Consider the following 24,182-nt stretch of genomic DNA (forward strand, 5'->3'; position numbering starts at 1 on the left):
AGAGTCATATATATATGTTTCTGTGAATGTATATAAATATACACATGTACTTATAAAAACAGGATTATAGCATTGCTACTTTTTGGTAATCTTTTTTACTTAGTACATTATAACATCTCTCAATGTTAATGCATAGTTATCTCTTTAATCATTTTCAGTAGTTTGTTTAGAGTTTCAACAACTGTTTTTCCATAAAGCTTAAACAAGGTGCTTTAGACATACTATATGCTCCAGAAATGTTTGGTAAATTTGAATCTTATAAATATATAATATTTTGAACTTAAAATCATTAAAATAAAAATTTATTGTCAATTTCTAAACTGAAATTACAATAGTTATAGTTAATGTGTATTCTCTGTTTACTATGAGTTAAGCAATACTCCCACCAATGCTTTGAGATAAAATATTTTTTCCATTTGAAAAAAATGGGGGCCGGCCCCGTGGCCGAGTGGTTAAGTTCTTGTGCTCTGCTTCGTGGCCTAGGGTTTCGCAGGTTTGGATCCTGGGCGTGGACATGGCACCATGCTGAGGTGGCATCCCACATGCCACAACTAGAAGGACTCACAACTAAAAATACACAATTATGTCCCGGGGGGCTTTGGAGAGAAAAAGGAAAAATAAAATCTTAAAAAAAAAAAAAAAAAAAAAAAGCCTGAGGCATTGATGAATCAGATAATAAACCCAAGGTCACATAGCAAGTTTAGGATATGACTCTAAACTAACTTCTAAGCTCATGCTCTTGTAGTCATTATGCTATGGTGCCCTCCAAAGGTGAAAGAATCAAGTGACTTCTTTAACTTGCATTTTATTTATGTAGCATAAACCTGTGATGATGGCCCTTCCATTTATGTCTTTCTTGAGTGTGGTCCTGGGTTGAATGGGGGAGGTCCGTCAGCTAAATGAGTAATGTGTTTTCAAGTATCCTTAAGGTTCATGTTATAGCAACAGTTTACATTGGGAGCAAGTGAGTTCGCTTCTGCCTCTTAATGTCCTTTCGTTCTTACTCTTTATCCCATCTGCTTTCCTTTGACTGGGCACATTTTGCACTTTATATGCTAAGCGTTCTCTTTTGAGGAACCATAGCCATTTCTGTGACTTAGTTCATATAGAGGATACATTGTAAATATAAAAACTCAAAGCAACTAGTGATCAATTAATCAAAATCTCTCCTTTTGGCCACTAGAGGCCACTGTATGGCAAAGTGTTACGGTAGAAAGAAACTAAATTGTACAAGATGACCTGATTGCGAGGAGGGATTATATATAGGATATTGTGTTTAATAGCTGTTTTTAAAAAGTTATTTTTTTAAACAGTATTATTGAAGTATAATTTACATACCATAAAATGCACCCATTATAAGTGTACATGGTTTTTAGTAAATTTCATAGAGTTATACAGCCATCTCTTAGAATCCAGTTTGAGAACATTTCCATCACCCTAAAAAATTCTCTCATGTTTCCTTGCAGTTGGTCCCCATTCTTGCCCCTAGCCAGCCAAACACTAATTTGCTTTCTGTCTTTGCAGATTTACTATTTCCAGACATTTCATGTCAATGAAATCAAACAGTATATAGTCTTTTGTATCTGGCTTCTTTCACTTAGCAAAGGCTTTTGAGATTCATCCATCCATGTTGTAGCAGTATCAATAGTTTGGTTCCTTTTCACTGCTGAATAGTATTCCATTGTGATGGATATACCACATGTTATTTATCCATAACTCATCAGCTGGTGGACATTTGGATTGTTTCAAGTTTTTGATTGGATTGTCTCAAGCATTATGAATAATGTTGCTAAGAATATTCTCACACATGTATTGTATGGATGTATATTTTCATTTCTTTTGGGTAGATTCCCAAGAATCTGCTGGGTCATTTGATAAGTTGATATATAACTTTTTAAGTTGATATATAACTTTTTAAGAAACTACCAAACTGCTCAAGTGGCTCAAAGTACCAATTTTACATACTCATGAGCAATGGATGAAGGTTCCAGTTTCTCCAAATCCTCACCAACACTTATTGTCTTTTTTTTTTTTTAACAGCTTTATTGAGGTATAACTGACAAAAACTGTATATATTTAAGGTATATAACATGATGATTGATAGACATATGCATTGTGAAATTACTACAATCAAGCTAATGAACACATCCATCACCTCACATAGTTAGTTACCTTTTCTGTGTGTGTGGTGAGAACACTTAAGATCTACTCTCAGCAAATTTCAAATATACAGTACAGTATGGTTAACTGTACTTACCATGCTGTTCATTAGGTTCCCCAGAACTTATTCATCTTATAACTGAAAGTTTGTATCTTTTGACTAATATCTCCCCATTTCGCCTACCCCCCAGCCCCTGGCAACCACCATTCTACTCTTTGCTTTTGTGAATTAGACTTTTTTAGATCCCACGTGTAAGTGTAATCATACAGTATTTGTCTTTCCATGTCTGGCTTATTTCAAGTAGCATAATGCCCTCCAGGTTCATCCATGTTGTCACAGATGGCAGTGTCTTTGTTATTACAGCCATTCTAGTGGGTACACGGTGGTATTTCATTGTGGCTTTAGTTTGCATTTCCTTAATGATTAATGATGTTGAGCATCTTTCCATGTGCTTAATAGCTATTTATATTTGATGAACTGTGTATTCAAATCTTTTGCTCATCTTTAAATGGACTTGTCTTTTTATTATTAAGTTGTAAATATTCTTTATAAATTCTAGAAGCATGTGATTTGCAAATATTTTCTCTCAGTCTGTGACTTATATTTTCGTTTTCTTAATGCTATCCTTTGAATTATGAAAGTTTTCAGTTTTCATAAAGTCTAATCTATAATTTCTTTCTTTTATAGTTCATGCTTTATTCCCTCAGTATTTCATTCTTCTTTATGCTATTGTGAATGGAATTATTGTCTTGATTTTATTTTTGAATTGTTTGTTGCTAGTATAGATAAATACAATTGATTTTTGTGTATTTATTTTCTATCCTGTGAATTAACCAGTGAAGCCATTTGGGCCTGGGATTTTCTGTGGCAAAATTTTTAATTACTGATTCAATTTATTGTTATATGACAATAGCTTTTATTTTTTAAACAACTTTATTGAGATGTAATTCACATACCATACAATTCACCCATTTAAAGTGTACAGTTCAGTAGTTTTTAGCATATGCACAATATTTGCAATCGTCACCACAGTTGTTTTTAAAACTTTTTCATCACCTCAAAAAGAAACCCCAACCCGCACATCTGTGGACAGCTAATTTTCGACAAAGGAGCCAAGAACATACAGTGGAGGAAGGAAAGTCTCTTCAATAAATGGTGTTGGTAAAACTGGACAGCCACATGCAAAAGAATGAAAGTAGACCATTATCTTACACCATACACAAATATTAACTCAAAATGGATTAAAGACTTGAATGTAAGACCTGAAACCATGAAACTTCTAGAAGAAAATGTAGGCAGTACACTGTTCGACATTGGTCTTAGCAGCACATTTTCAAGTACCATGTCTGACAGGGAAAGGGAAACAATAGAAAAAAATAAACAAATGGGACTACATCAAACTAAAAAGCTTCTGCACAGTAAAGGAAACCATCAACACAGTGAAAAGACAGCCTAACAATTGGGAGAAGACATTTGCAAACCCTGTATCTGATAAGGGGCTAATACCTAAAATATACAAAGAACTTACACATCTCAACAACAAAAAAACTAACAACCCAATTAAAAAATGGGCAAAAGATCTGAACAGACATTTCTCCAAAGAAGATATACAGATGGCCAACAGGCATATGAAAAGATGCTCAACATCATTAACTATCAAGGAAATGAAAATCAAAACTACCGTGAGATACCACCTCGCCTGTCAGAATGGCTATAATTAACAAGACAGGAAACAAGTTTGGAGAGGATATGGAGAGAAGGGAACTCTGGTACACTGCTGGTGGGAGTGTAAACTGGTGCAGCCACTATGGAAAACAGTATGGACATTTCTCAAAAAATTAAAAATAGAAATACCATATGATTCATCTTTTCTGTTGCTGGATATATTTTTTTGTTTTTGAGGAAGATCAGCCCTGAGCTAACATCTACTGCCAATCCTCCTCTTTTTGCTGAGGAAGGCTGGCCCTGAGCTAACATCCATGCCCATCTTCCTCTACTTTATATGTGGGACGCCTGCCACAGCATGGCTTGCCAAGCAATGCCATGTCCACACCCAGGATCCAAACCCCAGGCCGCCGAAGCGGAACGTGCGCACTTAACCGCTGTGCCACCGGGCCAGCCCCTATTGCTGGATATTTATCCAAAGAACATGAAAACACAAATGCATAAAGATACATGCACCCCTATGTTCATCGCAGCATTATTCACAATAGCTAAGACTTGGAAGCAACCTAGGTGCCCATCAAGGGAAGAATGGATAAAGAAGATGTGGTGTATATACACGATGGAATACTACTCAGCCATAAGAAACAATGATATACAGCCATTTGTGACACCATGGAGGGACCTTGAGGGTATTATGCTAAGTGAAATAAGTCAGAGGGAGAAAGTCAAATACTTTATGATCTCACTCATAAGTTAAGGATAACCAATGACAAACAAACACATAAAGGCAGAGATGGGATTGGTGGTTACCAGAGGGGAAGGGGGGAGAGTAGAGGGCGGAAGGGGTGATTAGGCACATGTGCCGTGATGGACTGTAATTAGTCTTTGGGTGGTGAATATGATGTAATGTATGTAGAAATCGAAATATAGTTACACTTGAAGTTTATATGATGTTATAAACCAATGTTACCGCAATAAAAAAAAAAAGAAACCCCATACCCGTTAGCTGTTAACTCCATATCCCCCATCCACCTGCCCCAAGCCCTAAGCAACCACTAACCTACTTTCTGTCTCTGTAGATTTCCCTATTCTGGGCTTTCATATGAATAGAATCATATATGTGATGTTTTTGTGACTGGTTTCTTTCCGCATGTTTCCTATTTTAGCGTATTTTCAAGTTTCGTTCTTGATGTAGCATGTATCAGTACATGTTGTTGGTACTTCATTCCCTTTTTTAAAAAAATGAAGGTGAAATTCACATAGCATACAATTAACCGTTTTAAAGTATATAGTTCAGTGGCATTTAATTTAGTGCATTCCCAAGGCTATGCAACCACCACTTCTCTTTAGTTTCAAAACTTTTTCACCCCCAAATGAACACCCCGTACCATTTAAGTAACACTCCCATTCCAGCCTCCCCCACCCCCGGCAACCACTAATATGCTTTCTCTCTCTCTCTGGATATGCCTATTCTGGATAGTTCATGTAAGTGGAATCATACAATATATATGACCTTTTGTGTGTGGCTCTTTTCACTTAGCATCATGTTTTCAAGGTTCATCCAAGTTGGAGCATGGATCAGTACTTCTTTTCTTTCTATGACTGAGTAATATTCTGTCATCTGGATATGCCATAATTAGTTTATTTGTTTACCTGTTGACAGACATTTGGGTTGTTTCCACTGTTTGGCTGTTACAAATAATGCTGTTCTAAACATTTGTGTCCAAGTATCTATGTGGACATATGTTTTCATTTCTCTTATATTGCTAGGGCGTACGGTATTTCTCTGTTTAACTCTTTGAAGAACTGCCAAACTGTTTGCCACAGCAGCTGCACCATTTATATTCCTGCTAGCAATATATGAGGGTGTCTATTTCCCTGTATCCTTGCCCTCACCAACACTTTTTTTTTATAGCAATCCTAGTGGATGTGAAGTGATATCTTATTGTGGTTTTGATTTGCATTTCCCTAATGATTAATGATGTTGAGCATTTTCTCATGTGCTTATTGGTCATATGTATAGCTTCCTTGAAGAAATGTCTGTTCGGGTCCTTTGCCCATTTTAATTGAGTTATTTGTCTTTTTTTTAAATTGAATTTTAGGAATTCTTTATGTATTCTAGATAAAGAAGATATCCCTTATCAGGTATATTATTTGCAAATATGTTCTCCCATTTTTGGGGAGGTTGTCTTTTCACTTTTTTGATGATATATTTTGAAACACAAAAGTTTTTAATTTTGATGAAGTCCAATTTATCTGCTTTTTGTTTTGTTGCCTGAGCATTTGGTGTCATATCTAAGAATCTTTTGCCAAACTCAAGTTTTGAAGATTTACTCCTACGTTTTCTTCTAAGGGTTTTTAGTTTAAGCTCTTAAATTTAGGCCTCTGACCAATTTTGAGTTAATATTTGTATATGCTGTGAGGTAGGGTCCACCTTCATTAGTTTGCATGTGGATATCCAGTTGTCTCAGCACCATTTGTTGAATAGACTGTTCTTTCCCCATTGAATGGTCTTGGCAATCTTGTTTAAGATCAGTTGACCATAGATGTATGGGTTTAATCAAACCTATACATAGGTGGGTAAAGTTAAATGTAGAATTACCATATGACCCAGCATTTCCACTCCTAGATATATCCTCAAAAGAATTGAAAACAGGGGCCGGCCCAGTGGCACAGTGGTTAAGTTCACATGTTCTGCTTTGGTGGCGCAGGGTTCGCTGGTTCAGATCCCAGGTGTGGTCATGGCACCACTTGGCAAGCTGTGCTGTGGCAGGCGTCCCACATATAAAGTAGATGAAGATGGGCACGGATGTTAGCTCAGGGCCAGTCTTCCTTAGCAAAAGAAAAAGAGAAGGATTGGCAGTAGATGTTAGCTCAGGGCTAATCTTCCTCAAAAAATGAAAAAATTAAAAAATAAAGAATTGAAAACGGATACTCAAACAAATACTAGTAAATGCATGTTCATAGCAGCACTCTTCACAATAGCCAAAAGGTAGAAACTACCCAAATGTCCATCAACAGATGAATGGATAAACAAATTATAGTGTGTATGTATGTGTGTGTATGTATATATATATATATATAAAATAAAATATTATTCAGTAATAAAAAGAAATGAAGTCCTGATTCATTGTACAATGTGAATGAACCTTAAAAACATGCTAAGTGAAAGAAGCCAGACACAAAAAATCGCATACTGTATAAATCTATTTTTATGAAAAAATAGAAGAGTTAAAATCTGTAGAGACAGAAAGCTCACAGGTGGTTGTCAGGGCCTAGAGGGAGGGGCAATTGCTATGCATAATGGATACAGGGGTTCCTTTCAGGCTGATGAAATGTTTTGGTACTAGATAAAGGTAGTGTTTGCACAACATTGTAACTGTACTTAAATGCTACTGAATTGTTCATTTTAAAGCCTTTCCTTTGTCTGCTCCCCCAGAGATAATCTCCTTCAGGTCTTTTTGGTATTTCTTTCAATATTTAAAACCACACTTTTCAATGTTATTACATGTCTCAATGTTATACTGTTCTCTTTGGAATCACTAATCTAAAGACTGATAGGTGAGATTTAAGTTCTCTTGTAGCACCTTGATTCTGCTCCTCCTTTCCCATCCTCCCCGTGTAGTTATTTCACCATCTTTGCTTCAATCAATACTCTATGTTTAAATAATTATGATTCTGGTGTAGTTTGCCGCTGAGTCAAATAGTATACTATTATTATGTTTCTTCTCAGAACTTTTATTTTTCCTGGACATAAATAATTGCTCTATTTTTTTGCTCCATTAGACTAGGTATAAGGAAACTAAGCAAAATCTTCCTGTACTCTTCCCACGGCCTCTTGATACAATTTTCTACTGCCAAATGTGTTAGATTACCTGTCAGTCTACTTTTTTTCCTGGAGCCCTTTGTCTTCTTGTTACAATCTAAACAGGTAGCTCTTTAAGCCTGCTACACAGCTGTGATCCAAGAAATTTCTTTAACTCTTTCCTGCATCGATTCTGCTATTTCCTGTATCCCATGTCTTCATTCTTGGTTTACATCCTTATTTTGGTGGCACATGTTCTCCAGTAGCTTCATGAGAAAGGATGTATAAGAGGTTATTTTTGTGAGTATCTAAAACTACTTGTATTCTCTCAACACATTGATTGTTTGGCTGGTAGAGATTTCTGGGTTGAATTTCATTTTCTCTCAGAATTTTGAAGGCATTGCTCCATCTTCTAAGATTACCATTGAGAATTTGATACTATTCTTATGCTTAATCTTTTGTATGCACCCTTCCCCTTTCTGAAAGCTTTGGAATCAAACCCATCTCTTTCTCTGCGGTGTTCTGAAATTTCACAATGACACAAGGTGCTATGGTCTTTTTTCTTTCATTTCTGCAGAAAACATTAGATCTCTGATTTAATCATCTTACCTTTTAGGAGATTGATTCACCTTATTCTTTCCTTTCTGTTACTTTTCTTTTCACATAGTAAGGAGAGACTTTATTTAATAAGATTACTGGGGGAGAAGGGTGGCTGGAAAGAGACTTTCGCAACAGTGGGAAGGAGACTGTTGTAATAGACAGACTGCTGTGACCAGATCTGCAAGTGTCTCCTTTCTATTGTATTTTATATTTTTATATACTTTATATATTATTATATTTATATAATAATATATAAATATAAATATAATAAATATATTATTATATTATATTATAATTTATATCAAATTGTTAATTTCCAAGAGCTCACTCTTGTCTTCTCATTGCTTCCTTCTTCTTCTCTTACTTCCCCCTTCTTCCTCGTCACTCTACCCCATTGCATTCCTTATTCTACTGCTTTTCTCCCTTTGTCTCAGTCCTCTCCTTCCCCTCCTCTTGTTTATCCCCTTCCTTTTTCTCCCTCTTTCCTGTGTTTCTCCTCTTCGCCCTTTTTCCTCCAGCATCCTGTTCTTTTTTTTTTTTTAAGATTGGCACCTGAGCTAACAACTGTTGCCAATCTTCTTTCTTTTAAATTATTATTAATATTTTTAAAATTTATTTTTATTTTTTTCTTCCCAAAGCCCACCAGTACATAGGTGTATATTCTAGTTGTGAGTGCCTTGTGCTGTGCTATGTGGGATGCCATCTCAGCATGGCCTGATGAGCGGTGCCATGTCCATGCCCAGGATCTGAACCGGCGAAACCCTGGGCCGATGAAGTGGAGTGCGTGAACTTAACTGCTCAGCGACGGGCCGGCCCCTCCAGCATCCTGTTCTTGATACATTGTTGTTATGTCTTCTCTAATCAATGAGGACATGAATTATGGAATTTTTAATTTGTTTTTCATTTACTTTGTTTCTGTTTTCTTCTGTGCCTGCATTCTCTGTTTCCTCCAAATTGGTTTTATCTGTTTTTGTTTTGGGGTTTTTTTTTGGTGTCCATTTAATGTCCATTCATCTTTTTGGCAAGGCTCTTATAAAGCTGATTGGAAGCAGTGTATATAGGTGAGTGGGGCTTGTAGCCTAGTGGGTTTCACTGTAGAGTGACAGAGCAGGGAGCCAGTTTTTTGGCTGAAGGGCACTCAAATATCAGTGTTTGTAAGTTTTTGGAGGGGCTGTTATGTTTCTCCAAAGAATAAAGATCTTCCATGTAAATAAAAATTATCCCTTAATCTATTATTTGTAAATTTAGGTATTTTAACATCACATTGCCTTGGAATATTGCACAGCTCAGTTTATTCATTAAAATGAAAGAATTGGACTTGATCCTTTCTATCCATAACCAGTCTACAATGCTTTACTACAAGTCCTGTATAGAATAATTTAAAGGTGTTCAGTATCTCAATATATATACACAATACATTAACCCACGCATTTTTTTTTCTACAAAGAGCCTGTGTATGTGGCCCAGTAAAGGTTTACTAATGCACCAGACACATGTAGTGCCTTCTAGAGATAAGACCTATATATAAATTGGCATAATATAGCTCAGAAAACTATAAATGAGAATCAGACACACCTGGCTTTGAATTGTAGCACTGTCATGTACAAGCTGTGTGACCTTGGGAAAGTCAAAAATCCTCTCTGAGCCTATTTCCTCATTAATTCCACTGTATGCCAGACCCTATATAGCGTTGGAATGAGAGTAGCATATAAAGTTTCCTCCCTCTTTGGAGCTTCTATTTATTGTATGTTGTTATTAGTGACAATTCTGTTTTAATGCTCACATTTTAAATCCTGGCATTTCAGTGGTTAAAATAAGGGTAGCACATACTTTTGTGTCCATACACTATACTTTTAATGATTGTTTCTTAAGAATATTATATGCGTTTACACCATTTGATTTTTTCAATCTAAACTTGAAATGTTAAAAGTTTAATGAACTATAGGGGCTGGCCCCGTGGCCGAGTGGTTAAGTTCGCGCGCTCCGCTGCAGGCGGCCCAGTGTTTCTTTGGTTCGAATCCTGGGCACAGACATGGCACTGCTCATCAAACCACGCTGAGGCAGCGTCCCACATGCCACAACTAGAAGGACCCACAACGAAGAATATACAACTATGTACCGGGGGGCTTTGGGGAGAAAAAGGAAAAAAATAAAATCTTCAAAAAAAAAAGTTTAATAAACTATAATAGGTTGGAAAATTAACTAAAGTAGATGGTATTTGTTTACCACAATTCATTTGAGGGTCATATGTCCTTCAGTGTACTGTAACTAGTATATAAATGTTACATCTTCAGCCTTTTGCTATAATCTTTGCTGATTGTTGTTTTTACATTCTCTCTCCTATTATAAGATATTGTTAACATCTAAGTCTAGGAATTGGGATTCCCAAGATACTGATAAAAAAAATGCTGTAATAGAAATTTCTGTGCTTCAGAGGTTTTAGAACTCAAGGAGATTCTTTTTATAATGCATGTTCTTGAAGCAGTATATCCCTAAGGGCACTAATGGATGCTTTCCCGTCTCTCATTTTCTCAATTTAGGGAAACTAAAACCAACAATGGCATTCATGTCAGGAAAATTGAAGATTAAAGGAAACATGGCCCTAGCAATCAAATTGGAGAAGCTAATGAGTCAGATGAACGCCAAGCTGTGAAGGAAAAGAAAAAAAAATTTCATCCTCTAAGCTCAAAAAGGAAAAGGGCTCAGTAGTTAAAATCTAACGTTTGTTTTCCTCCCTCTTGTATTGTAAGGATACGCCTGTTTGTGCTGGAAAAAATAGAATTTCTGTATCTATAAGACTTGAAATTGTAATTAAAACAGCTAGCTATAAGCTTCACTAAGTGGAATTCTAATACATACTGTTCTTTCTATTTTGTGAGTTTTGCCTCTCAGCCCTATAAATCATTCACCATCTTCTTACAGGACAAGTATTATGAGCAACCAATTAGGGTCAAGCAGTAAAATAAGTTCTTTTCAAAGCTTCTTCTCCCAGACTAGTCAGTTTTAAAAATTTTTAGTTTTGGACTGTATACTAATGAAAATCTTAATGATATTTTAAATTTTTATATACTTCTTTTAAAGATCTTTTACAATGCATTTTCCCAGGAATCACATAATAAACTACTTAAATACCATTTGTAAAGACTAATGAAACAGTTTTTCATTTTGTTAACTAGCTTTCTAGGTGTAAGTTATCTATAGGAAAATATTAATGTAATTCAACTAATTGTAGTATGTATCCTATTTTAAAGTATGTAAAAATGCCCTAAAATAAAATTGTAACCCCCAGCCCTCCAGGACCAGTTAAGCTGACCCCATCTCTTATCAACAGAGTGATTAGGAATCGACTTTCAGAAAATCTGCCAAGTCACATAGCCAGGGCATGTGCAAAAGAAGTGGTGACCAGAAACAACCTTGGAACCAAAGATCCTCCTTCCCACGGAACCCAAGGACCAGGACACGACCAGATCTTGAAAGTTGGACTCTTATCAGAAGCGAGGGGTCCCTCATTCAGGAAGATCCCGTGTTAAAATTCCTTACCCACCTCATCAAAAATGTTTAAAACCCCATCATAAATGTTTAGAACCTCATCATGAATGTTTAGAACCCTGTCATAAATGTTTAAAACCTTACCATAAATGCTTGAAGCCCACTTATCAAAACCTGTTCCACCAGCGTTTATGTGTGCCAGCTTATCCTCCCTAACCTCTTAAATTTCATCCCAAATCTTGAATTGGGGAGACAGATCTGAGGGCACGTGTCCCCTGGCTCCCTGCACATCAATCTCACAGAATAAAAAGCTGATTTCTCCCACAAAGGCTGATGTCATAATTAATTGGCTTATTTATGTGCATTGGGCAGAGAACCCCAATTTTGCATGGTAACAAAATAATTTCTCCCCAGAAGTATGCACTCGGTAACAGTGTTTTGAAATGAGAACATTAGAATAGATGATGGTTACAGGCTTAATTGTATGCCCCCAAAATTCATATCTTGAAGTCCTAACCCCCAATATCTCAAAATGTGACTATATCTGGAGATAAAGCCTTTAAAGTGCTGATTAAGTTAAAATGAGCCTTTTGGGGGGCCCTAATCGAATGTGACTGGTGTCCATATAAGAGGAAGAAATTGGAACACAAAAGAGAGACTTGGAATGTACCACAGAGGAAAGATCATGTAAGGACACAGCAAGAAGATAGTCATCTGCAAGTCAAGGGGAGAGGCCTGAGAAGAAACCAAATCTACTGACGCCTTGATCTTAGATTTCTAGTCTCCAGAACTGTAAGAAATTTCTGTTGGTTTAGCCACCAGTCTGTGGTATTTTGTTATGGCAGCCGGAGCAAACTAATACAATGATTTGTTTTTCTTTTTTTAAAAAGCTCAACTTAAAAAAAAAACCAGCCCTTACCTTTCATTTTAATCAGTTAAAGATACTTCCTCAGTGTAATTTTTACTTATCTTCCACCCTCTTTTTTTTTTTTTTTTTTTTTATTAATGTTATGATAGATTACAAGCTTGTGAGATTTCAGTTGTACATTTTTGTTAGTCATGTTGTGGGTACACCACTTCCCCCTTCGTACCCTCCCCCCACCCCCCCTTTTCCCTGGTAACCACCGATCAGATCTCCTTCTCAATATACTAATTTCCACCTATGAGTGGAGTCATATAGAGATCGTCTTTCTCTGACTGACTTATTTCGCTTAACATAATGCCCTCGAGGTCCATCCACGTTGTTGTGAATGGGCCAATTTCGTCTTTTTTTATGGCTGAGTAGTATTCCATTGTGTATATATACCACATCTTCTTTATCCAGTCATCAGTTTCTGGGCATGTAGGCTGGTTCCACGTCTTGGCTATTGTAAATAATGCTGCGATGAACATAGGGGTGCAACGGACTCTTGAGATATCTGTTATCAGGTTCTTAGGATAGATACCCAGTAATGGGATGGCTGGGTCATAGGGTATTTCTATTTTTAACTTTTTGAGAAATCTCCATACTGTTTTCCATAGTGGCTGTACCAGTTTGCATTCCCACCAACAGTGTATGAGGGTTCCTCTTTCTCCACAACCTCTCCAACATTTGTCGTTCTTGGTTTTGGATGTTTTTGCCAATCTAACGGGGGTAAGGTGATATCTTAGTGTAGTTTTGATTTGCATTTCCCTGATGATTAGCGATGATGAACATCTTTTCATGTGTCTATTGGCCATATTCATATCTTCTTTTGAGAAATGTCTGTTCATGTCCTCTGCCCATTTTTTGATCGGGTTGTTTGTTTTTTTGTTGTTAAGCAGTGTGAGTTCTTTGTATATTATGGAGATTAACCCTTTGTCGGATATGTGGCTTGTAAATATTTTTTCCCAATTAGTGAGCTGTTTTTTTGTTTCAATTCTGTTTTCCCTTGCCTTGAAGAAGCTCTTTAGTCTGATGAAGTCCCATTTGTTTATTCTTTCTATTGTTTCCCTCAACTGAGGAGTTACAGTGTCCGAAAAGATTCTTTTGAAACTGATGTCAAAGAGTGTACTGCCTATATTCTCTTCCAAAAGACTTATTGTCTCAGGCCTAATCTTTAGGTCTTTGATCCATTTTGAGTTTATTTTGGTGTGTGGTGAAAAAGAATGGTCAATTTTCAATCTTTTGCATGTGGCTGTCCAGTTTTCCCAGCACCATTTGTTGAAGAGACTTTCTTTTCTCCATTGTAGGCCCTCTGCTCCTTTGTCGAAGATTAGCTGTCCATAGATGTGTGGTTTTATCTCTGGGCTTTCAATTCTGTTCCATTGATCTGTGGACCTGTTTTTGTACCAGTACCATGCTGTTTTGATCACTGTAGCTTTGTAGTATGTTTTGAAATCGGGGATTGTGATTCTGCCGGCTTTGTTTTTCTTGCTCAGGATTGGTTTAGCAATTCGCGGTCTTTTGTTCCCCCATATGAATTTTAGGATTGTTTGTTCAATTTCTGTGAAGAATGTTCTTGGGATTCTGATTGGGATAGCATTGAATCTGTATATTGCTTTAGGTAGTATGGACATTTTAACTATGTTTATTCTTCCAATCCATGTACAAGGAATGTTTTTCCATCTCTTTATGTCATCGCCTATTTCTTTCAAGAAAGTCTTGTAGTTTTCATTGTATAGATCCTTCACTTCCTTGGTTAAGTTTATCCCAAGGTATTTTATTCTTTTCGTTGCGATTGTGAATGGGATAGAGTTCTTGAGTTCTTTTTCTGTTAGTTTATTGTTAGTGTATAGAAATGCTACTGATTTATGCACGTTAATTTTATACCCTGCTACTTTGCTGTAGTTGTTGATTATTTCTAATAGTTTTTCTGTGGATTCTTTGGGGTTTTCTATGTATAAGATCATGTCGTCTGCAAACAACGAGAGTTTTACTTCTTCGTTACCTATTTGGATTCCTTTTATTTCTTTTTCCTGCCGAATTGCTCTGGCCAGCACCTCCAGTACTATGTTGAATAGGAGTGGTGAAAGTGGGCACCCTTGTCTTGTTCCTGTCCTCAGAGGGATGGCTTTCAGCTTTTGTCCATTGAGTATGATGTTGGCTGTGGGTCTATCATATATGGCCTTTATTATGTTGAGGTACTTTCCTTCTATGCCCATTTTACTGAGGGTTTTTATCATAAATGGGTGTTGGATCTTGTCGAATGCTTTCTCTGCATCTATTGAGATGATCATGTGGTTTTTGTTTTTCATTTTGTTGATGTAGTGTATCACGTTGATTGACTTGCGGATGTTGAACCATCCCTGTGTCCCTGGTATAAATCCCACTTGATCATGGTGTATAATCTTTTTGATGTATTGCTGTAATCGGTTTGCCAAAATTTTGTTGAGGATTTTTGCATCTATGTTCATCAGTGATATCGGCCTGTAGTTCTCCTTCTTTGTGTTGCCCTTGTCAGGTTTGGGGATCAGAGTGATGTTGGCTTCATAGAATGTGTTAGGGAGTTCTCCATCTTTCTCAATTTTCTGGAACAGTTAGTTGTGTATTCTTCGTTGTGGGTTCCTCTAGTTGTGGCATGTGGGACGCTGCCTCAGCGTGGTCTGACAAGCAGTGCCATGTCCGCGCCCAGGATTCGAACCGACGAAACACTGGGCCGCCTGCAGCAGAGTGCGCGAACTTAACCACTCGGCCACCGGGCCAGCCCCATTCCACCCTCTTATATTATTGTGCTATTAAGTGACTTTAGCTGATTCTGACATTTTGTGGAATCATTTTAGGGGTATTTAATGTGTATCTTAGAAATAAGGAAACAGGATCAGAGATGGGAAAGAACTTGCCCAAGGTCAAAATTAACCAGGCCTATCCAACAAAAACCTCCCAGTACATTTGCCTTGAATAGAACTTGAAGCCCTCACCTCCCCCTCTGGGAAGCCCAAATGGATTGACTTTGGGGTGGTAGCCTTACAACTCCTTTGGCATCTCCCAGTCATTTCTAGTTGGGAGATCCTGGTCAGATGTTGCCAGCAGGCTCCTTTTCTACTGAAGTTTTCTAAAGACTTCTCTCCTTTCTCTGCATTCTGCAAATGGTCTCAAACCTTTGGGAAAATAAAAAGTAAATATAGTGAGGCAGGAATCCTGGGTTCTGGTCACTAAACATGAACTTGCTAACTAAAAGGTTTTAGGATATTGGAAGAAACTCTTTCACCTAGTAATTGAGTGAATTGGATGAGGTCATCTGCAGCCCCTCTGTGCTCATTATCACCAAGAAGTGCTGAGCGATCTGCATTATTCTATCAGAAATAAAGGAGACCTTACCTACATTCCTGAAACCTTCCGTCTTGCCACATTCCCCAGCTGCCTTAATGAATTCATGTGTTCCCTATTCTTGGATCTTCCGCATTAACTGCGTTGAAATTGTAGATCCTGCCATAGGTTCTGAATGGCCGTTTTGTGTGTTGTCCAGTAGCCAGTTGAGCCGTTTCTGAAATAGAATGGTTTAGAGGGAAATCATGCCAGTGGGTTTTTTAGTGATTGAGTGAAATTATTTAGACATTATTTTTAAGATGGTTTGTTGCTAGTAATCCTATATTTCAACAAATCCTCTTATAGTACTTCTTAAATAATCCTCTTAAGCAGAAGAAAAAAGTCCTTTTTCTCTACCTAAGTTCTCAACTGGGGCCCTGTAAATTAGACTAACAAAAGATAGATTAACAAGAGAAGAACAAAGAAATTCATTAACGTTCATTTGCACATATACATGGGAGCATTCATACATGAGTAACTCAAAGGGACGGTTAGAACTTGAGCTTATGTAACATCTTAACAAAAGAACAATAAGTTTTTAGAGAAGTAACAAGACAAAGGAAAAGGACTTTGAATTTCTAAGGGTGGCAAATTGTGCAAAGGAAAATATATGGATTGTTTAGTGAGGGTAAATTTAGTTTTGTAAGAAACCACTAACTGTCTTCCAAAGTGGCTGTACCATTTTGCATTCCCACCAGCAATGAATGAGTGTTCTCATTGCTCTCCATCCTCACCAGCATTTGGTATTGTCAGTGTTGTGGATTTGGGCCATTCTAAGAGGTGTATAGTGGTACCTTGTTGTTTTAATCTGCAATTCTCTAATGACATAGGAAGTACAACAGCTTTTCATACGCTTACTTGCCTCTTTGTTTTCTATGGTGAGGTGTCTGTTCAGGTCTTTGGATTATTTTTAAATCACATGGTTTTCTTATTGTTGCATTTTAAGAGTTCTTTGTATATTTTGGGTAATAGTCCTTTATCAGTTGTCTTTTGCAAATATTTTCTTCCAGTCTGTGACTTGTTTTCTCATTCTCTTGACATCATCTTTCACAGAGCAGAAGTTTTTCATTTTAATGAAGGTCAGCTTATCAATCGCTTCTTTCATGGATTGTACCTTTGGTGTTATATCTAAAAAGTTACTGCCATACCCAAGGTCATCTAGGTTTCTCCTATGGTATTTTATAGGAGTTTTGTAGTTTTGCGTTACATTTAGATCTGTGTGATCCGTTTTGAGTTAATTTTTGTGAAAGGTACAAAGTCTTTGTTTAGATTCTGTTTTTTTGCATGTGGATATCCACATTTGTGAAAAGACTTATCTTTGCTCCTTTGTTAAAAATCAGTTAATTATATGTATGTGGGTCTATTTCTGGACTCTATTCTGTTCCATTGATCTATTTGTTTATTCTTTCACCAACACCACACTACTTGGTTACTGTAGCTTTATAGTAAGTCTTGAAGTCAGGTAGTGTTAGTCCTCCAACTTTGTTCTTCTTCAATATCGAGTTGGCTGTTCTGGGTCTTTTGCCTCTCCATACAAACTTTAGAATGATTTTGTTGATATCCACAAAATAACTTGCTGGGATTTTGATTGGCATTGCACTGAATCTATATATTAGTTTGGGACAAACTGATGTCTTGACAATATGGAGTCTTACTATCCATGAACATGAAATATCTTCATTTATTAAGTTCTTTAATATCTTTCATCAGAGTCTGGTAGGTTTCCTCCTATAGATCTTGTACATACTATGTTAGATGTGTTCCTAAGTACTTCATATTTTTGGGTGTTAATGTAACTGGTAATATGTTTTAAATTTGAAATTTCACTTGTTCATTGCTGGTATGTAGGAAAGCAATTGACTTTTGTATATTAACCTTGCATCCTACAAACTTGCTATAATCATATATTAGTTCCAGGTTTTTTTTTAATCAATTCTTTCAGATTTTCTACATAGACAGTTATGTCATCTGCAAACACAGTTTTATTTCTTCCTTTCCAATCTGTATAACTTTTATTTCCTTTTCTTGTGTTATTGCATTAGCTAGGACTTCCAGTTTGATATTGAAAAGCAGTAGTGAAAAGGGGACATCCTTGCCTTGTTTATGTTCGTAATAGGAAAGCTTCCAGTTTCTCATCTTTAAGTATGATGTTAGTCATGGGGTTTTTGTGGATATTCTTTATCAAGTTTAGGAAGTTCTCCTTCTTCCTCGTTTACTCACAGATTTTATCATGAGTGGGCGTTGGATTTTGTCAAATGCTTTTCCTACATCTATTGATACGATCATGTGATTTTTCTTCTTTAGCCTGTTGATGTGGTAGATTACATTAATTGGTGTGTTGAATGTTGAACCAGCCTTGCATACCAGGGATAAATCCTACTTGGTTGTGTTTATGGTCTGAATCATGTCCTCCCAAATTTCATATGGTATTAGGAGGTATTAGGAGGTGGACCCTTTGGGATGTGATTAGGTCATCAGTGGAGCCATCATGACTGGAATTAGTGCTCTTATAAAAGAGACCCCAGAGAGCTAGCTGGTCCCTTCCACCATGTAAGGATATAGCAAGAAGGGGCCATGTATGAATCAGAAATTGGGCCCTTACCAGTCACTGAATCTGCCTGTGTCTTGGTCTTGGATTTCCCAGCCTCCAGAACTGTACGAAATAAATTTCTGTTGTTTATAAGCTAACTAGTCTCTGGTATTTTTTTATAGGAGCCCGAATAGGCTAAGACAGTTGTGGTATATAATTCTTTTTATACATTGTTGGATTCAATTTGCTAATATTTTGTTGAGGATTTTCCTATCTATGTTCATGAGAGAAACTGGTTTGTAGTTTTGTTGTAATGTCTTTGTCTGGTTTTGCTAAGAGGATAATGCTGCTTCATAGAATGAGTTAGGAATACTGCCTCTGTTTCTATCTTCCAAAGGGGACTGTAGAGAATTGGTATAATTTCTTCCTTAAGAGTTTGTTAGAATTCACCAGTGAACCCATCTTGATCTTCTGCTTTCTGGTTTTGAAGGTTATTAATTACCATCTTGTTTTTTCCCATCTGTTCTGTATATCTTTTTGTTCCTCTTTTCCAGACTTCTTCCATTTCATTCTGCCTTCCATGTAATGCAGGGATCTCACAAAATATTCCCATTTCCTTTTCCCATTCATTGTACTATTTTGGTCATACATTTTATTTCCAAATATGTTATAAATTCTACCATATATTGTTTAATATTTTTGTTAAAGAGTTCTTTTGAAAGATTAAAAAAATGAGAAAAAGGTCTTTTAAATTTACCCATATATTTACTATTTGCACTGTGAAAATGTCCATCATCAATTATCCAAACATATGAACATATCCAAAAGTTTCCTCCTGCCCCTTTCTAGTCTTTTATGCTCATCCTCCACACCATTTCCAGCAACTACTGATCTGCTTTCTATCACTATAGATTTGTTTGCATTTTCCCAGAATTTATATAAATAGAATCATACAGTATGTACTTTTTTGTTGTTGTTTCGCTTCTTTCAATTGCATAATTATTTTGAGATTTATTCTTGTTGTTAGGTATATCAATAGTTGATTCCTTTTTATTATTCCTGAGTAGTTTTCACTATATGGATAAGCCACAATTTGTTTATCTATTTACCTGTTGATAGACATTTGGGTTGGTTCCAGCTTTTGGCTATTACAAATAAATCTGCTGTGAAATCTCATTTACAAGTCTTTGTATTCTCTTGGGTATGGAATCGCTGGATCATATAGTGGATGTATATTTTGAGAAATTGCCAAACTTTTTTCCAAAGTGCTTGTACTATTTCACATTTCACTAGCAATGTATAGGACTTCATTTTTTCACATTCTCATCAATACTTGATATGTTCAGTCTTTTAAATTTTAGCCATTCTAATGCATGTGTAGTGGTATCTCATTGTATTTTAATTTTCATATCCCCAGTGGTGTTGAACATCTTTTCATGTGCTTATTTGACATGTGTAAATCTTCTTGGTGAAGTGTGTGCTCATGTCTTTTGCCTACATTTCATTCCATTGACTGTTTTCTTATTATTGAATTTTGGGAGCTCTTTATATATCAAGATACAAGACATTTTCAGATATTTACAAATAATCTCTCCCTGTCAATGGCTTGTCTTTCCATTCTCTTACCAGTGACTTAAAAACAACAAAAAATTTTGATATTGATGAGGCTCAATTTATCAATTTTTTTCTTTTATGGATCATGCTTTTGGTGTCATAATTAAGATATCTTTGTCTAACTGAGAACTTCTGGAACTTTTACAGTTTTAACTTTTGCATGTAGGCCTCTTATCCATATCAAGTTAATTTTTGTACATGGCGCAAGGTATGGATGAAATTTAACTTTTCTGACTAGCAATATCCAATTGTTCTGGCACCATTTGTTGAAAAACATAGCAGATTTTAAAAAGAACCTAATAGAACTTTAGAAATGCAAAATATAACACGTTAAAACTTTGCCGTAATATGATAAGTTGAGGGTTCCATTGTTATAAGGTTAATGAAAAACATTGTTTGGTCACAAAAAGCACAAAAGTAATGTTAGTGAAACTTAAAAGTATAGACAATTGACCATATCTGAGAAAGTTCCAAATAATTACAAGGCAGTAACTTCCTAGCCACTTCCTACCCTTCTAGAAGATAAGAACTTTATAATTCTCCCCAGTTTGAGAACAGGAGCTGATCAGAGGATAGGAACCAGTATCAAGTGGCAATTATCTGAATAATTATGGAAGGCTGTTTTATATCAGTTTACTAATTGTCACATGTGCTGTGTCCAATATACTGGTAAACTTATCTATTGGATTCTTAAGTTTAGTTATTGCAGTTTTTGGTTCTGGGATTTCTCTTTGATACTTTCTTTTTGTAACAGCTTTATTGAGGTATAATTCACATACTATACAATTTACCCATTTAAAGTGTACAATTCAGTGGGTTTTAGTATATTCACAGAGTTGTGAAACAAACCATCATCACTATCAATTTTAGAACATTTTCATCATCCCCAAAAGAAACCCTTTACCTTTTAGCAGTCACCCCACATTTCCCCTGAAGCCTGTTAGCCCTAGGCAACCAGTAATTTACTTTCTGCCCCTAGATTTGCCTGTTCTGGAAATTTCATATAAATAGAACCAAACAATACTTGGTATTTTGTGACCAGCTTGCTTCACGCAGCATAATGTTTTCAAGGACATCATGTTGTAGCATGTGTCAGTACTTTATTCCTTTTTGTGGCTAAATAGTATTCCATTATATGGATAAACCACATTTTGTTTATCCATTCCTCAGTTGATGGACATTTGAGTTGTCTCCACTTTTTGCCTATTATGAATAATGCTTCTATGAACATTCATGTCTAAGTTTTTGTGGGGATATATGTTTTTATTTTTGTTGGGTATATACCTAGGAGAATTGCTGGGTCATATGGTAACATTATGTTTAACCTTTTGAAGAAATGCCAGTGTTTTCTAAACCACCTGCACCATTTTACAATCTCACGAGCGGTGTATGAGGGTTCCAGTTCTCCACATCCTTACTGACACTTGTTATTGTCTGTCTTTTTTATTATAGCCATCTTACTGGGCATGTAGTGGTATCTCATTGTGGTTCTGATTTGCCTTTCCCTGATGGCTCTATTTGATTCTTTTTCAAAGATTCTAACTCTCTAGTGAAATTCGTCATTCTGTTATTTGTATTCTTGAACATATTAATCATAGCTATTTAAAGGTTGTATCTAACAACTGCAATATCTGGATCATGTGTGCTTCTGTTTCTGTTGTCTTTTTTTCCTCCTGGCTTTTGTTCAGTTAGTCTTTTTTCTTGGCATATTTGGTAATTATTGATGGAATATCAGATATCGTGTATGAAAAATTATAAAGGCTCATCAACCAAAGAAGATTTATTTTTTTCTTTCAGGCAGATTGAACATGGGAAGATCAGTTCGATTCAGTCAGGGATTGAGACAGTTCAAGGTTATTTTAGGTATTATTAGTGCTATTTCTGATTTGCATTACTCTCAGGGTCTAGTTCAAAGATCTCAACTGAAAGTCTGAGGTGTCTACCAGGGCCCCTCTTTCTTATTTAATTCTTCCCAGCATCATGAGATGGCCAAAGATTTCTGCTTAGATTGTTTTTCCCTCTTAGCAGCTGATTTCCGCTTGGTTTCCTGGCTTCTTGCCCCTTGCATGTACGGGTTAGGAATCAGCATGTGCTTTCAGGGAAGGGGCTTGTAGACTAATTGACTCCTTTTACTGTGATTGCCTTTTATCTGGGATCTCAGCCTCCCAAGTCCTAGCTGCCTTGATAGACTTGACTTCCAAATTTCCTACCTCTAGCCCAATCAGACTGTCCCAAGCTCTAGGATGTCTGTTTGGTTTCTATACTCGTAGGCACAAATCAACAATGCCCTGAGAAGGAAAAGTTGCTGCGAATGTAGGATTCACTTCAATGTGTTTCTCTTCTTCCTGGGCTCTTGGACTCTCAAGCTTTGGCTGCCTACAATAGCTTTAAATAGTCCTTTAAAAAAAAAAAATCTAGCTTTTATAGTTGTCAGTGAAAGAGTTAGTTTGTTCAACAAGGTACCCCATCATAGCTGGAAGCCTGCATCATTTAAAAAATTCATCATGATGGAAATATCCTTTACATAAATGGGATTGCATTTTAAAAAAATTTAATTGTGGTAAAAAACATAATATAACATTTATCCTCTTAACTATTTTTAAGTGTACCGTTCAGTGGTGGTAACTATATTCACATTGTTGTGTAATAGATCCCTAGGACTTTTTCATCTTGCAAAACTGAAACTCTATACTCATGGAACAACTCCCCATATTCCCCTCCTCCAGTGCCTGGCAATCATCATCATACTTTCTGTTTCCACGATTTTGACAACTCTAGGTACCTGATATAAATAGAACCGTACAGTATTTTCCTTTTGTGACTGGTTTACTTCACTCAGCGTAATGTCCTCAAGGTTCATCCATGTTGTAGCAGGATGTTGTTCATCCATGTGTGACAGGATTTATTTTTTAAGGCTGAATAATATTCTATTGTATGTATATGCCACATTTTGTTTATCCATTCATCCATCCGTGAACATTTGAGCTGTTTCCAACTCTTGGCTATTGTGAATAATGCTGCAGTGAGCACGATATGCAAATGTCTCTTCAAGTTCCTGCTGAAATTCTTTGGGATATATACTCAGAGCTGGGATTTCTGGATCACGTGGTAATTCTATTTTTAGTTTTTTGAGGATCCTCCACAGTATTTTCCATAGCAGCTGCACCATTTTACATGTCCGCCAGCAGTGCACAGGGTTCCACTTTCTCCACAGGATTACATATTTGAAATATGTAGCAATTAACTCTACACACATTATTTTGTCAGATTTTTTGCACAGACTTTTTTATTCAGCCTAGATCAGGAGGAGTGTTCATAGAGCAAGGTGTTAAGAATCCTTTCTCCTTTGTTCAGAAATTAGTCTCTTTCTCTGCCTCAGTCATATTCTTCTCTCCCATCCCCTATCTCAAGGGAAGGAGTGTCTGTGGTTTCCCTATCGCAGTTGGAGTGAGGCCAAGATGAGAGCACCACATATGGCTAATCAGATATGCTTTCAATGTTATTTATTACCATTCTTATTATTTTGGAGATGCTTAGTGTATTAAGTAGAAAGGGAGTTAAGACCATGGAATCTGGAGCCAGACTGCCTGGGATGAACCTGGGCTTCTCCAGCTACTATGTAATCTTTGGCAGATTTCTTAATTTCTCTGTGCCTCAGGTTCCTCATCCATAAAACAGCAATGCTAACACCTATTACTGCGCAAGGGCACAGTCTGCTCACTGCAAGACAAAAGTCAATCTTCAAGAGGCAAGATGGTGGCAGAGAAAGGGCATTTATTAAGCAGTAAGCCAGCAAATTGGAAGATGGTAGACTAGCATCCTAAAGAATCATCTCAAGGGGCCACAGAATCTTGAAGCCCTTATATAGGCACGTGGGTTATGAGGGAGGGGTTAGGAATATTGACCTTCTGGTGTTAGATTGGGAGTCACCACACTAGATCTTTCAGTTGTTACTGATGATGGCTACCAGCACAGACGCTCTGTCTGGGGGTCATCACATTCCTAAGAAACTCAAAAGAGCAGTTATCGGCTTGAATTATTGCAGTTGGGA

The 24,182-nt window shown here is 36.6% G+C and overlaps 2 protein-coding genes across 2 annotated transcripts in view; both read left to right on the plus strand.

The window, feature by feature from the left end:
• The window catches only part of HSDL2 (hydroxysteroid dehydrogenase like 2), a 65,165-nt gene extending 53,117 nt beyond the window's left edge, over nt 1–12,048 (plus strand). Inside the window, exon 11 of the mRNA XM_001489727.5 lies at nt 10,772–12,048. Within this exon, the coding sequence (XP_001489777.2) occupies nt 10,772–10,884 (113 nt within the window). The 3' untranslated portion in view covers nt 10,885–12,048. The remainder of the gene's footprint in view (nt 1–10,771) is intronic.
• Nucleotides 1–24,182, plus strand: part of KIAA1958 — a 205,068-nt gene that overhangs the window by 1,080 nt on the left and 179,806 nt on the right. The window lies entirely within an intron of this gene.

The sequence above is a fragment of the Equus caballus genome, chromosome 25 (assembly GCF_041296265.1).
Source record: "Equus caballus isolate H_3958 breed thoroughbred chromosome 25, TB-T2T, whole genome shotgun sequence".
NCBI classification, from domain to species: Eukaryota; Metazoa; Chordata; class Mammalia; order Perissodactyla; family Equidae; genus Equus; species Equus caballus.